This window comes from Nuphar pumila, chromosome 8, assembly GCF_984573655.1.
Source record: "Nuphar pumila chromosome 8, dmNupPumi1.hap1.1, whole genome shotgun sequence".
In the NCBI taxonomy this organism is placed as follows: domain Eukaryota; kingdom Viridiplantae; phylum Streptophyta; class Magnoliopsida; order Nymphaeales; family Nymphaeaceae; genus Nuphar; species Nuphar pumila.
Window position 1 is genome coordinate 122,068,372 of NC_143256.1, and position 13,224 is coordinate 122,081,595.

The 13,224-nt window shown below is 36.8% G+C and overlaps 1 protein-coding gene across 1 annotated transcript; it reads left to right on the forward strand.

The window, feature by feature from the left end:
- The first annotated feature begins 1,502 nt into the window (after positions 1-1,502).
- Positions 1,503-11,833, forward strand: LOC149830489 (uncharacterized). Its single transcript, XM_090015464.1, has 7 exons — positions 1,503-1,827; positions 2,339-3,319; positions 8,169-8,216; positions 8,294-8,808; positions 8,961-9,028; positions 10,845-10,855; positions 11,582-11,833. Exons 1-7 carry the CDS (start codon positions 1,633-1,635, stop codon positions 11,831-11,833), a joined length of 2,070 nt encoding a protein of 689 aa, XP_089871590.1. The 5' UTR covers positions 1,503-1,632.
- Positions 11,834-13,224: the final 1,391 nt, after the last annotated feature.

Consider the following 13,224-nt stretch of genomic DNA (forward strand, 5'->3'; position numbering starts at 1 on the left):
ATTATACAAAAAATCAAAATTAAAAAAAAATTGAAAAAATTGAAAAAACCCATTTAGCATGCTTGCATTTCTTTTCACTTAACATGAATTATTATATAATTATATATATAATTTATTTTAAGTAAAAAGACAATATCTTTTATACCATTTATAACTAGTTTTGGTTGTAATTTCTTACTTGCTTCTGCTTATGATTTCTAAATGCTTTTATGCATTGGGCATTTCTTGATCAACAAAGATTGTTCTGATCCAATCCAAACAAGGGTCATGATTCATGAATAGTGAGGTGTGAGTAGGGGTGACAATGGGCTGGATTTACCGGGACCGATCCGGACCAAACCCTATAGGGTCTGGCTATGGTGATAAATAAAAAGATCCGATTAAGATCGGGGTCCAGGCCCGAAGGTTCGATTAATACATGAAGCCGGGTATAGTTTATAAAATTTTATATCAGACTTGGGCGCAAGTTCTGATTGACCTACAAATTTTTAATGTAAAAATGATAAAAAAAATAGTATTTTATCGAGTATGGCCTGAGTCTCGTTCATGTGGTTCTTATCATGTTCGGGTATGTTTTCTCTTATGGTAGATCCGATTAGACCTAGGTCTTGATACCATGCCAGAAAATCGGGGCTAGGTCTGGTTTTACCTGGGTCCAAACCAAACCCGGCCCGTTGACACCCCTAAGTAGGGATGGGGCAGGGCGGGGGACAAGGTCTCCACCCCCGCCCCGCCTCAAGATTTTATCCCCCACCCCCGCCTCCATCCCCGGCGGGGATGGATTTTATCCTCCACCCCCGCCTTCATCCCCGTTTCATGTCCTCCATCCCCGGTTCAAACGAGGATGAGGCGGGGCGGGGCGGGGCGGGGCGGGGCAGGGAAAAGTGCACGTCCATCCCCGCCTCCACCCCCGGACGGGGATAGATTTTAACCTTTGTCCCCGCCTCCATCCCCGTTTCATACCCTTCATCCCCGGTCCAAACGGGGCGAGGCGGGGCCCCACTTTCCCCCGGTCCACTGCCATCCCTACCCCTAAGTGTGTGAGACATGATGACCGGACCTGGCGATCAAAGTCCGGACCCTGACCCTCCCTGGTCCCACATTGGTCCGCCACGTTTTTGGCAGCCCCAAATACCAACAACAAAGTGACAATATAGGCAATATTTTGAAAGCAACATGATATTGGCGTTTATTATTTTAAATGGCTAAAATATCATGATCTTATCATCTTAACAAAGATATCACTATTTTAAAATTCATTCCAATTATATTTCAAGAAAAATAGATAGTTTTATATTATATATAGACTTTCATAATTCATATTGATTATTTATGCCTAGTTTTTAATATATTTACTGTTTCCGATATTTTGCTGATAAAAACGCGGGAAAAAAATCTCAAAGTTGTTACGAAAATTTGGCTATCGTTAGTTTCCCGTTTTAAACTTTTTTCAATACGCACAAAACCCATACTGGTGTCTTCGTTCACCGTAGAGAGAGAGAGAGAGAGAGAGAGAGAGAGAGAGTTTTGGTCGAGTTGGTCGTCTTCCTTGTTGATCCATCTCGTTGGGAGATTGTTTCTCGGTGGGTGGTGGGTGCAAAAATCTAAAGCTCTTCTTCTCGTCTTGTGGGGATGGCGGAGGTGGAGGATGGGAGCGAGAGCGGCGACTACACTTCGGAGGACGAGGGGACGGAGGACTACCGACGGGGAGGATACCACGCCGTCCGGATCGGCGACAACTTCAAGGGAGGATGCTACGTCGTGCAGAGAAAGCTGGGCTGGGGCCATTTCTCCACCGTCTGGCTTGCCTGGGATACCCACCACAACGTACGCCTCTCTCTCTCTCTGAGTTTTCTGTTTCGCCCCATTCTGCCTTGAATCGATGGTTTTACATTTTCGAGCTTCGACACTGAAATCCTTGGTGTGGATGCATCTCTCTCTCTCGGCGTTTTTGGTTTTGCTTTTAGTTTTTATTTTTTGGATTTGTTATTGACTTACACTTAAACAAGTTGCAAAATGAAGGTTTTCCTTCTCTTTCTGGGGAAAAAATATTTTTTACTATTTTTGCAATGATTTTCATACTGAACTATGCTCGTGGTTTTCGTTTTATGTTTCTGTTCTGTTTTTTGGAATCGTTTGGTTTTCATTGAATTCTTGTATTGCCATTTTTTGTTCCTGGGTTCTTTTAGAGTTGTAATAGACAATACCCATTTTATGATTTGTGATGTTTTCAGAGATACGTGGCATTGAAAGTTCAGAAAATTGCGCATTTTTTGTTTTTTGGGCTGTTTGGAGTTGTAACAGATGATACCCACTTGTTAATTTTTGATGTATTCAGAGATATGTAGCATTAAAAGTTCAGAAAAGTGCGCAACACTATACAGAGGCTGCCATGGATGAGATTACGATTCTTAAGCAGATCTCGGAAGGTGACCCTGACGATAGCAAGTGCGTCGTTAAGTTGTTGGACCACTTTAAGCATTTGGGGCCCAACGGGCAGCATGTTTGTATGGTCTTTGAGTACTTAGGAGGCAATCTGTTGACGCTGATCAAGTATACCAATTATAGCGGAGTGCCACTCCACATGGTTAGAGAAATTTGTTACTATATTTTGGTGGGGTTGGATTACTTGCATCGGCAACTTTCTGTTATACATACCGATCTGAAGCCAGAAAACATTTTGCTACTCTCTGTGATAGACCCATCCAAGGATCCAAGGCAGTCGGTTACTCCTCTGATCCATCCCGCCAACAAGGACAAGACAACCTTACCTGTAAACTCTAGGGTTGTAAAAGATGTGAAGAGCTTAAATGGAGATTTGACAAGGAACCAGAAGAAGATGATCAAGCGGAAGGCGAAGAGAGCAGCACAAGATTGTGTGGATGGTGGGGTCAATCAAGAAGCAGAACTTGACAGGAAAAGTAATGCAGATTTTTCTGATGCAAAGTTGGATGGAAAATCTATGGAGGATCTACCGGAAGGTTCTGCTGGTAAAGCCAGCCCATTGGATTCCAATGATAAAAAGGAAGTGCAGCATGAGAATCACACACATAGAAGAGGCTGCCATTCTGCACGGCAAAAGCTTCTGAACTCACTTGATTTGAAGTGCAAATTAGTTGATTTCGGAAATGCTTGTTGGGTCTATAAACAATTTACAAGTGACATTCAGACACAGCAATACAGATGTCCCGAGGTTATCCTTGGTTCTAAGTACTCCACCTCTGCAGATCTATGGTCCTTTGCGTGCATCTGTTTTGAGCTTGCGACAGGGGATGTTCTTTTTGATCCTCATAGTGGTGATAATTTTGATAGGGATGAGGTATTTCAATCTTTCTTGATCACCTATTTATAGGAGTCTTTACTATATGTATACATGTAAATAAGGTTACGAGAAGTGCTAGGCATAACTGTGCAACGGTTCTCTTGGCTGGCATGATTGTACTAGTTGTTTTGGTTAAAAAAAAAGAAAGTTCATAAAACATATATAACAGTATAGTTTATACATTTCAATCAATCTACAAGTTTCATGGCAAATGGTAATGCAAACATAGGCTTAAAGAGGATTTTTAAACTATGGGAAATGATCTTCAGTGCATAATAATGTTACTGTCTTGGTATGTTTTAAGAAGCTCAATAAGTTGCTTGGGTGGGTTTGATATTTGTGATATTACTGTTATTGGCTCTAGGGATCTGGTTTTGCTCCTTGCACAAGGAGAAATGGTAGGTGATGGCTGCACATAACTTGTTGTCTCAGATGGAAAAGAAAGGAATCATAGAACTCATTAAGAAAAGACAAATAATATCTATATCATACATTGCTTTGTCCAAAGCCAGATTTTATTGAATGAACTGAAAAAAGGCTAGGTGTAAATTTGGAATGGGTTGGGAGCATATTCACAAGTATCGGTCTTGGTTATATCTCAGGAAGGCAATTTCTCACGCTAATATAGATTTAGTTGATAAATCTTGGAAAAAAACTAGTGCTTAAATTTTTTTGAGTATAAATAAGTAAGAAAAACAATATTTTTTAGATAATAAAATACACATAATAAAAGAAATAAAATTAGAAAGAAGGAAAACATAGTTAAGATGTATAAAAGAATAAAAAAATAAAAGGTAACTCATAATATCATGATATTATTGCGATAATGTTACAATATATATAAATCTAAGATTTTCAAAATATCGTGATATTTTGCCTTTAATATTGTTTTATGCATTTACAACTATATTATCACTATATTTTCAAAATATCCCCTATATCTGCGACTATGGTTGGGAGTAATAGGTTAAGGCTTATGAATAATGACTAAATTGCATTAATGTTGGATGACACATTGTCATTGTTTTGTTTTTTACCTTTTCTGCTTGTCCTTGTTTGTACGTTCAATAAATTTATTCAATTTAAAAAAAGAAAAAATGAAACTGGATTATTTAATTTCTTTCATACAAATTTCTCTTATGTTTCATTTCTTATCTTCCTATTGTAGATTAAGAACCAAGGGTGTCAAAGAGGGAAGGGGAATTGAGAATCAAGACAGGATGCAGAAGCGAGAAATCAGGGTTTTTCAGATCCATGTGAAGCGGAAAGTGAAAAATGACTAGGAAATGTTTAAGTCGTGAATTAGAAAGTTTTTTTTTTAATTCACAAGTAGAAATAGTCAATTACATCCATGATTAAATAATTAAATTTTGTCTTTAAAGCATATTCAAGCATCTAAAATACATTTTTTTGTTATGTAACTATAGATGGAAATAAAATAAGTATGAACATCTTAAATTCAAATGGAAATCATTACTCTGTAATGTTAAAATAACAAATCAATAGCAAATAATGATATACTTTAGCATAACAAATGTTTGAGTTATATGCAAAGAACTGTACATATTCTTCTTATAGTTAGAAGAAAATATTGAACACTTTTACCTTGTCATAATCTTTCAACCGAGTTGCCTAGAATGCCTTTGTTTTCAGTAAAAATACATTTTCTATTAAAAAAAAGAAAACAAGTTATTGTTACAGTTTATTCCTCAATTCAACTAAAATATATCTACTATAGCTCCCTTCCATTAGGAATCATAAAATTTCTTAATTATGTGAACATTTTACTTTATATAATAGTACAATTCATGTAAAAGTCTTATGCACTCAGAAGTCTGCTGCCCATAAAATGGAGAATGAGCTTTGGAAGAGCTTAGTTTCTTGCTTTTGAAGTGGTTTTTGGGAAAATGGGCTTCCAAGGATGTCTGGAAACTTTTGGTAACCTTGTTAAGACCCCTTTTGGAGGTTATTCTTTCCCTTAATAAAAGACTTCTCTGAAAAACAAACAAATCATCTTGATAGATCAATTATGAGTTTCCTAAATTTATTACTAGGAAAAAAGTAAAGTTTAAGTAATTTCTAAATTTTGAAATGCGTAATTAATTTACTTCTTTGATTTGGACCTTTGTTAGCAGGGTTGATTTGATTACTATCCTATAATTTACTAAAGGGTCCTTTAAGGCACATAATTATGACTTTGCCTTTTGTCCTCTCATAAAGTCAAAACAACCATTAAGTTTTCAGTAATAAAAAGGCTAAATCTCATCAGTGGTTTTAGTAAATAAAAGAAGCAACCGTTAAACCCAACTTGGGGTTTGGTGACTCACATGCATATGCCTCGTGATGAGGTGTACACCTTGAGGCATAGTGTATGCCTTTACCAATATATGTGTGAGATGATAATTGTATTTTATGGAAATAACCTGTTCTATTATCAATAGACAGCACCTTATCGTGCATTCTTTGATTAGGGTAAATCCAATCATCATCGACTAGATCCAACTGATATGATATACTACCTAGGTTTATTGCCTTGTGGGTTTCTTAGATTGAGTCTACTAGATGGCTAAGGGCTATATTATAGAAAGTGCCATATTAGTGCAATTTGTCTTAACCCCTACATCAGCCACCCCACACCACCCCTACCCTCGTGTGAATTATTTAAATGTTAAATCTTAAATCTGATGATCTATTGGCTCTTATAAGACCAATAAAAGATGTCCATTAAATCAAGTTGGTGATTTCCCAAAAGTGAGACCCAGTTTTTGAAGAGTAAATCTGTTTTGCATCACACACTGACTGCAGTAGTTTTCACATTCATGATGCAGGTAGTTATAGCAATGTTAGTGTGTTTTCATGGTAATCATACCAGTTTGTTGTGTGCCTGATGATTGAGTTCATTAATAAGAATATTGCCATCCATTCACAAGTACGGATGATGTGTAAAAAAAAAAAGTTACAGATGATATTTAGTATGACTAAGCACATTTATTATATCTTTTTTATTATTACCTTAAGTCAACATTAGTTATGGCATAATAAGTCAACAGGGTTAAAGCTAGAGGAATAATATCCTAGTGAATTGATGTTATTGCTCTTTTAGTACAAGTACAGTTATCATGTCTTTGCTAATATTACTGTAAAGATATATTATTTATGGCATAATACGTTAACAGGGTTAAAGCTATGCCATTTTGGTTTTCCTGGTTATCATCATCAGAGCATCATGATATAGTGACACTGTTACTATAATCACAAGCTAATATACATATTAAACTAAACTTTTGTAATAATAAAACATTGTTGATGTTCTGCAGCATTTAGGTTAATTATAGTGCATCATAATTCTATTTATGAAACCATAGATGTTTTCAGCATGATTGGTTCATGTTGGGGATTCTGTGACTTTGGTTGGTTGAAGCCTCTATTTAAATGTAATTTAGATCTTTTCATTTCTGTACAAGCCGATTCCTCATCGGTCTTGTCACCTGTTTAATATTTCTTGTAATGCAATGTTTTTCTTCTTGTCCAGAAAAGAATTTGTTTATGAACCTGTATTTAGTCTCTGATGTCATTGTCATCTTATTAATGCAATATATATGGGCTAATCTAACATTAAACTAGTTGTATTTAACATTAGACGGATTCAACCATATTAAAATGACTAAAATACCCTTAAAGGAATGATATTTTTTGAAAATGCATGTTACTTTTTTTGGGCAGCATAGGTTTTTTGAACTTGGTGGGAAATGAAAAGTCAAACACCTTTTCCAAAAAAAGTAACTATGAATCTATCAAAGTTACCTTTTTTACCTCAAAAAGTAACCTTGCATTTTAAAAAATGGCATTATTTTACGGGTGTTTTAGTTATTTTAATAAGGTTGAATCCATCTAATGTTAAATACAACTAGTTTAATGTTAGATTAACCCTATATATATGTATGTAGTGAAAGAGTAGAAAATGGATACTCTAATTAAAATTATAGCACTATCATAAGTTGAAAATAAGACTATCCAGTGGACTGTCAACCAGCAATCCTATTTGTTCCTTCTTTTCACATTCTCCTCTCGGAGGAGAGCTACTTTTGCAATTTTCCCCATCATTTTAATGGCCAGACCCCCTTACCTCTTGATGATGACCTCTTTGAATGACTTGTTAAGGCCATCTTCGAGTCGTGAGATATCTCAAATGATGTTGTCCTCCCTCCATGGAAAAATTCTCCAATCTGTCATTATCTTCTGAAATAAATAAACAAGTTACAAATATATGATTTGCTTCCTCATCTTCATCTCCTTCCCCACAACACCCTCCCCCCTCCCTCCTGGCCACATCATAAAACAAAGAAATTCTTCCCATTTTCATTTCTTCTTTATATGTTGTAGTAGTTAGAAGGAAATAATTCATATTTTTGTGTATTGACTTGATTCAGACGAGTTGCTTGGGCCAACCTGACAGGTTTTCAAACTAATTTAGACAGCTGTACATTGGAAAAGTACTTCTACACAAATAGTTGTGTGTGTGTGTGTGTGGAGATAGGTCTGGTGCTGATGTGCATACCATATGATTGAACATATTCTCAGCTATTTGTGCTTTTTCAAGTTGATTGTGTGTGTGTGTGCGTGCATGTGTTTTCAAATTTATTGATTTGAAGCATGTTCAATGGTAAATGAACCATGATAAATCCATCTTTGTGGTCAGATGACTTAAAAGTGCATGAATAGTGAGTTTCTACTCATTGATATCACATTTATGGCATGCATTGCACACCAAAGATTTGTCCTATATATACACATGCACAGCAAGCCATGATAAAACCATGCGTATGAATGTTTTGTCTTTCTCCAGGACCACCTGGCACTGATGATGGAGCTCCTTGGGATGATGCCTCGCAAAGTAAGTTAAATTTATGCAAGAACTTGTATTTTGCATTTACTTCGAAGGAATTATAACAAGATATTTTTGCTTTGCAGATTGCACTAGGTGGGCGATATTCACGGGAATTCTTCAACAAACATGGGGACTTGAGGCATATCAGACGCTTACGCTTCTGGCCATTGAATAAAATTCTTATTGAGAAGTATGAGTTCAGCGAACAAGATGCAAATGATATGGCAAATTTCCTCATTCCAATACTGGACTTTGTTCCAGAGAAGCGGCCAACTGCGGCTCAATTGCTGCTTCACCCCTGGCTCGATGCTCATCCTCGACTTCTTGAACCATTGCCATCTACACCCTCTCCTGCCATTCAATCCCAGCCAGGAAGCCACAGCCACTCCCAATCCCAATCACAATTGCCATCCCAATCCCACTCTCATTCCCAAAACCAAAGCTTGGAACACAGTATGTCTGAGAGGAAGAAGAGAGAGAATGATGAAAGGGAGGCAGTGGAGGCAGGCATTAGAAACATTGCAATTGTTGGTGTTTCAAAATCATTTAGAGAAATCAAATCTAGTGGGGCCAAGATTGCCATTAGCCCTTCTTTCAGGTAGTGCATTGCCTTCAGCCCTGTAGTTGCTATTATCAGTTGGAGAATGTTTGCGGTGTGGACTTACCCTTAGCATGTTTCATAGCCGGACTCTCTGCCAGTGCATGTTCAATTGAGCCAGTGGCTATACTGAGTTTGACTATGAGCTGTAGACTGCATTCGTTATTGTTTCCGGAGCCTGCCCACGAGGTGAGCATTGGAGCACCTGCCTACATAATAGGTGAGTTTTCTTGCTTGTACAGTCATATAAATTATGCTTGTTCTGCAATTCAGAAATGCAAATCTAATCATGTAAGCGCTACACTTGGGCCTCTTGCCTCTGTTACTTTCTGATATGTCTATGTATTGCTTGGCTGCATATCATGCACCGTGGGCTTCTAGTTCTAACCACCAATTGATTACTGGTTTTCCCTTCTTTCTGTCTTGACTATTGAGGGAAAAAAAGAAAAGCTACCACTTTCTTTTCTTTTAATAATATTGCTAGGAAGCCTTCTGTTTCTACAGTTTTGGGTCTTTTGACAGTGAAACATAAGCATGCCGGTCATCTGGTCGAATAGAACCAATGTTGTCAGAATTGGTTTCTGAACAAAATGATTCAGAGAATCTGCCAATTCAGAGTTGAATTGAATCGTATTGAATCGGCCTTTTTTAAGTTCTTTTTATTTTAAAAAGTTCAAAAAATCACAAAAAAAAGGAAAATGATGAAAATACAGAAATAAAATAAATGATGACCTATGGGGTCCAATCAAATTCCAAAATATGCATTTAATGCCCGAACAATCAAATCTCCAATAAATATTATAACTATCGTAAACACCAGAAAATAAAAAGAAAACCGATTAAGCTGATTTTCAAGAAAATTGGAAAATATCCATTAATCCGAATAAACACTAATTCAATTTGAATCAGCTGATTCAGGCCCTTTCGATTCGATTCAAGCAACATTGAATAGAACACTTGATGAACTGAGGCCGCGAACTTTACTCCTGTATGTTTCTAATATATAGAAACTAACAAAACTGGTGTGACCGCTTGCTTATTGCTTCGGTTTTGCGGCTTGTGGAACTAGGACTGAAAACAGGTATGAAACGAGTTTGGCTACCTGTCTGAATCATATCCATTTGAAGGGCACGGATCATGGTACTAGCATCCATTTAAAAGGTGGGTATTATGATTTATATGTGAATGTAGTACTTTTATTTTTTAGATGATCAAGCTGGGGTAAGGGAGACCCTTATAGAAACTATTATTTTTTGGATGATTAAACCAACCATGATAAACATATTCATGGGTCTGCTAGATACGGTTTGCACCCATTATTTCCAGTAAAAGAGAGGATATTATTGATAGTATCAGACCATTTGCGTATAATGTCTCAAAAATAAAAAAAAAGTCCAAAATTGTAACTGATCCATGCAAAATATCGGTGATATTTCTATCACATTTCTGAATGGTGGGACACTGATCCCTTACCACCCTCATCTATGCGGACCTTCCATTCTCACCTAGGGGCACCGAGCAGATGTGGCTGGATCTGAGCTTGTTGTTTAAGAACTCTTGCTTGGTGCATGCTAGAACCATTAATAAGATCCATGCCAGAAATTCGCCAGCAGGGTTTGGGTTAGGATCTGGCCTGTCGGCACTACCCCTAAATAAAATTCCGGAAAGGGATGAACTACTTTGTGGTTCAGCTTGTAAATAGCTTGTTCAAGCTCGTAAAATAGGCTTGGCAAGCTGGCCGTAAACAACGGGTGTTTGACTCAGTTCAGCTTGATTAGGAAGTAATAAATATATCTTAAATATATTTTTCAGCACATAATGTAGTATACGGGTAATTTGATGCGTTTATCTAAAACCCCTACAAATTTTGATATTCTTCTTATATTCAAAATCACAAATATCTGAATCTAAAAAGACCTTTTTACACTTCGCACATGCGAACCTCTTCCTATATATGAGAACTTTCTCTAAAACATGACTATTTTTTGTAGAACAATCTCTGTTCTCATATTTATATCTCTCTGATGTTTTTACAGTCGTTGAAAAGGTAAGACACAAGTACGTAACTTTCATGTTTTGAGTCAGAACTAAAAAACCCTTTAGGGTTTTCATTTATGAGTTTCAAAACTAGAATAAAAATATGCTATGCACTCTCTAGGGTTGCCCATTTTCTGCCTGTTCTATGCTATTTTCTGGCCACCTTTACAAAAAATTTTAAAAAATGATTTGGATGTTAGCTTTCCACCGCCACTAAAATCACCTTGATGTGATGAGTTGTTGGAGAGAAACATCATATGAAAGATATACTGTTCCTTCTAAACATACAAACAATGAACATAGGCAAGACTGAGGAAGTCCTCATATGTTTTATGCAGACTTGAGAAAGTTTGTATAAAATATGTGAAAACTTTCTCAAGTCCGCATAAAATATATACGGACTTGAGGAAGTTTGCATGAAATATATATTGGTTTACAAGGTCCATTCGGATCCATTTTATTTATTTGGGTTTTTGTATTATTTAATTTGGATATTAGTTTATGATCTTATTTTGGATTTTATTTAATATCAAATCTATCTCAAACCCATAATGGTTCTTGAATCATGGTTGAATCGTAGTTTCATATTGGATCTATCTTAGATCCGTAGCAGAATTAGGGTTTCTAGGGTTTATCTCTATTATATATATTCATTGTAGAAACAAAAAGAAGGGGAGAGATGAATGAATTATGAGTGTTTTTCCTCAATGTTATGTTAATTTTCTGTTTTTCATAGTTTCATAGCTGGACTAAGGTGCTGATTCGTGTAGGGTTCAAGAGAAATTCTCTTATTCAGTGCATCAATTTGGTACTAGAGCCTTGGATGTTCCTCTCGATCATTGCTTTATTAAGAAGTTCAATGGGCGATCATGTTAAGAAAAAAGAACAGTTCACCTCAATTTGTTTGATCGACCGATTTGAGGCCACAATCTCGACAGATTTTGAAAGATCCAAGAAAGATTCATGGAAAAGCATCAAGAATGCTTGAAGCGCCACGGGACCGATCAACATGAAACAAATAAGGCTCTTGATGAGATAAAAGGTCTCATCGAGTGCATGCAAGAAGGCTGCTCTCGAACTATTACATAATTGGGTGACACAAATCGATTGATAGAGAAAAGATTTGTTGAGTTTGATCTAAAAACCACAAATATTCAAAACCAGTTGACAAATCAAACCGTGGTGGTGCAAGGGAAGATCTTGTTTGTGGTATGCCCCAAACAGATTCGAGCGATAGTCCGCTGAGGGTTGGGGCAGCCTTGGTGATTAGAACCACCCATTCGCTCTATGAAACATGAGTGTAGTATGGGCTAATTCTAGCCAAGGGACCCCAGATCTAGTTCAAATGGGTTTGGGCTTAGTTAAGGCCCAAATGACACCTCCTAAGGCCAGGTTTGGTCTTGTTTTTTATTCGGATTAGACCCAAACCCATTATTTTGGCCCCATTCATGTGGAACTGACCTAGACTTAACTTAATCGGGCCCTGATGGAGCTTCAACTGATTTTGGATTAGGTCAAATCCAAACACTTTGTAGACCTGTCTCGGATCTTGACCAGACATGTTATCCCCCCCAAACTCGATTCAGGCTCTGTCCTACGATAACCTAGGTCCAACGACTCATAATCTACCCAATCCAGTCACGATATAACCAGATTTTAACCAAATCTGATATCCAGACTATAATAACCAAAACCAAAATTATCTTATATTCATCATGCCTAACCCAAGCCCGCTTCAAACCTTCAACTTGCCTAATTTGGATCAATATGAGTTTTCATGGTTAGCTATGGATGTGGTTCCTTTAGAGTAGGTCCAATTTTTGTCTCAGTTATACCTCTAGATCTGTTTGACCTATTTTATTTTAGAGGCTCCGTACGTGACTTTGGTTGGTTTGAAAATAATGTTTCTGGTTTTAGTGTTCTGGTAGATCTTGCTTGGTTCATTCAGTTGGTAGAGTATCATTGAGACCCGATTCTATATTGTGGGCCCATAATCCACAAAGTAAAATATAATTGAAAAAAACGCAAAAGCGATCGAGACTTGAGGGCAAGTCTTCTCCAACCTTGGGAGAATGCGAGTCACCACTGAGTTTACAGGGTCCATTTAGATATATTTTCTTTGTTTGTTTTTTCTTTTGTACTTATTTAATTTGGATATTAGTTTATGATCATATTTTGGATTTTATTTATTATCGAATCCATCTCATATTCATATTGGTTCTCGAGTCATGTTGGAATCATAGTTTCATATTGGACCTATCTTCTATCTCTAATAAAATTAGAGTTTCTAAGGGTTTGCTCTCTTTATTTTATACAGAAAGAAGGGGGAAGAGATGAATGAATTATGAGTGTTTTTTTGGTGATTTTTCTTCAATTTTA

Coding starts and splice junctions, on each gene's coding strand:
- LOC149830489 (XM_090015464.1), top strand. CDS start 1,633: ATGGCGGAGGTGGAGGATGGGAGCGAGAGCGGCGACTACACTTCGGAG. Junction 3,320..8,168: donor ATAATTTTGATAGGGATGAG/GTATTTCAATCT, acceptor GTCTTTCTCCAG/GACCACCTGGCACTGATGAT. Junction 8,809..8,960: donor GCCATTAGCCCTTCTTTCAG/GTAGTGCATTGC, acceptor TATGAGCTGTAG/ACTGCATTCGTTATTGTTTC.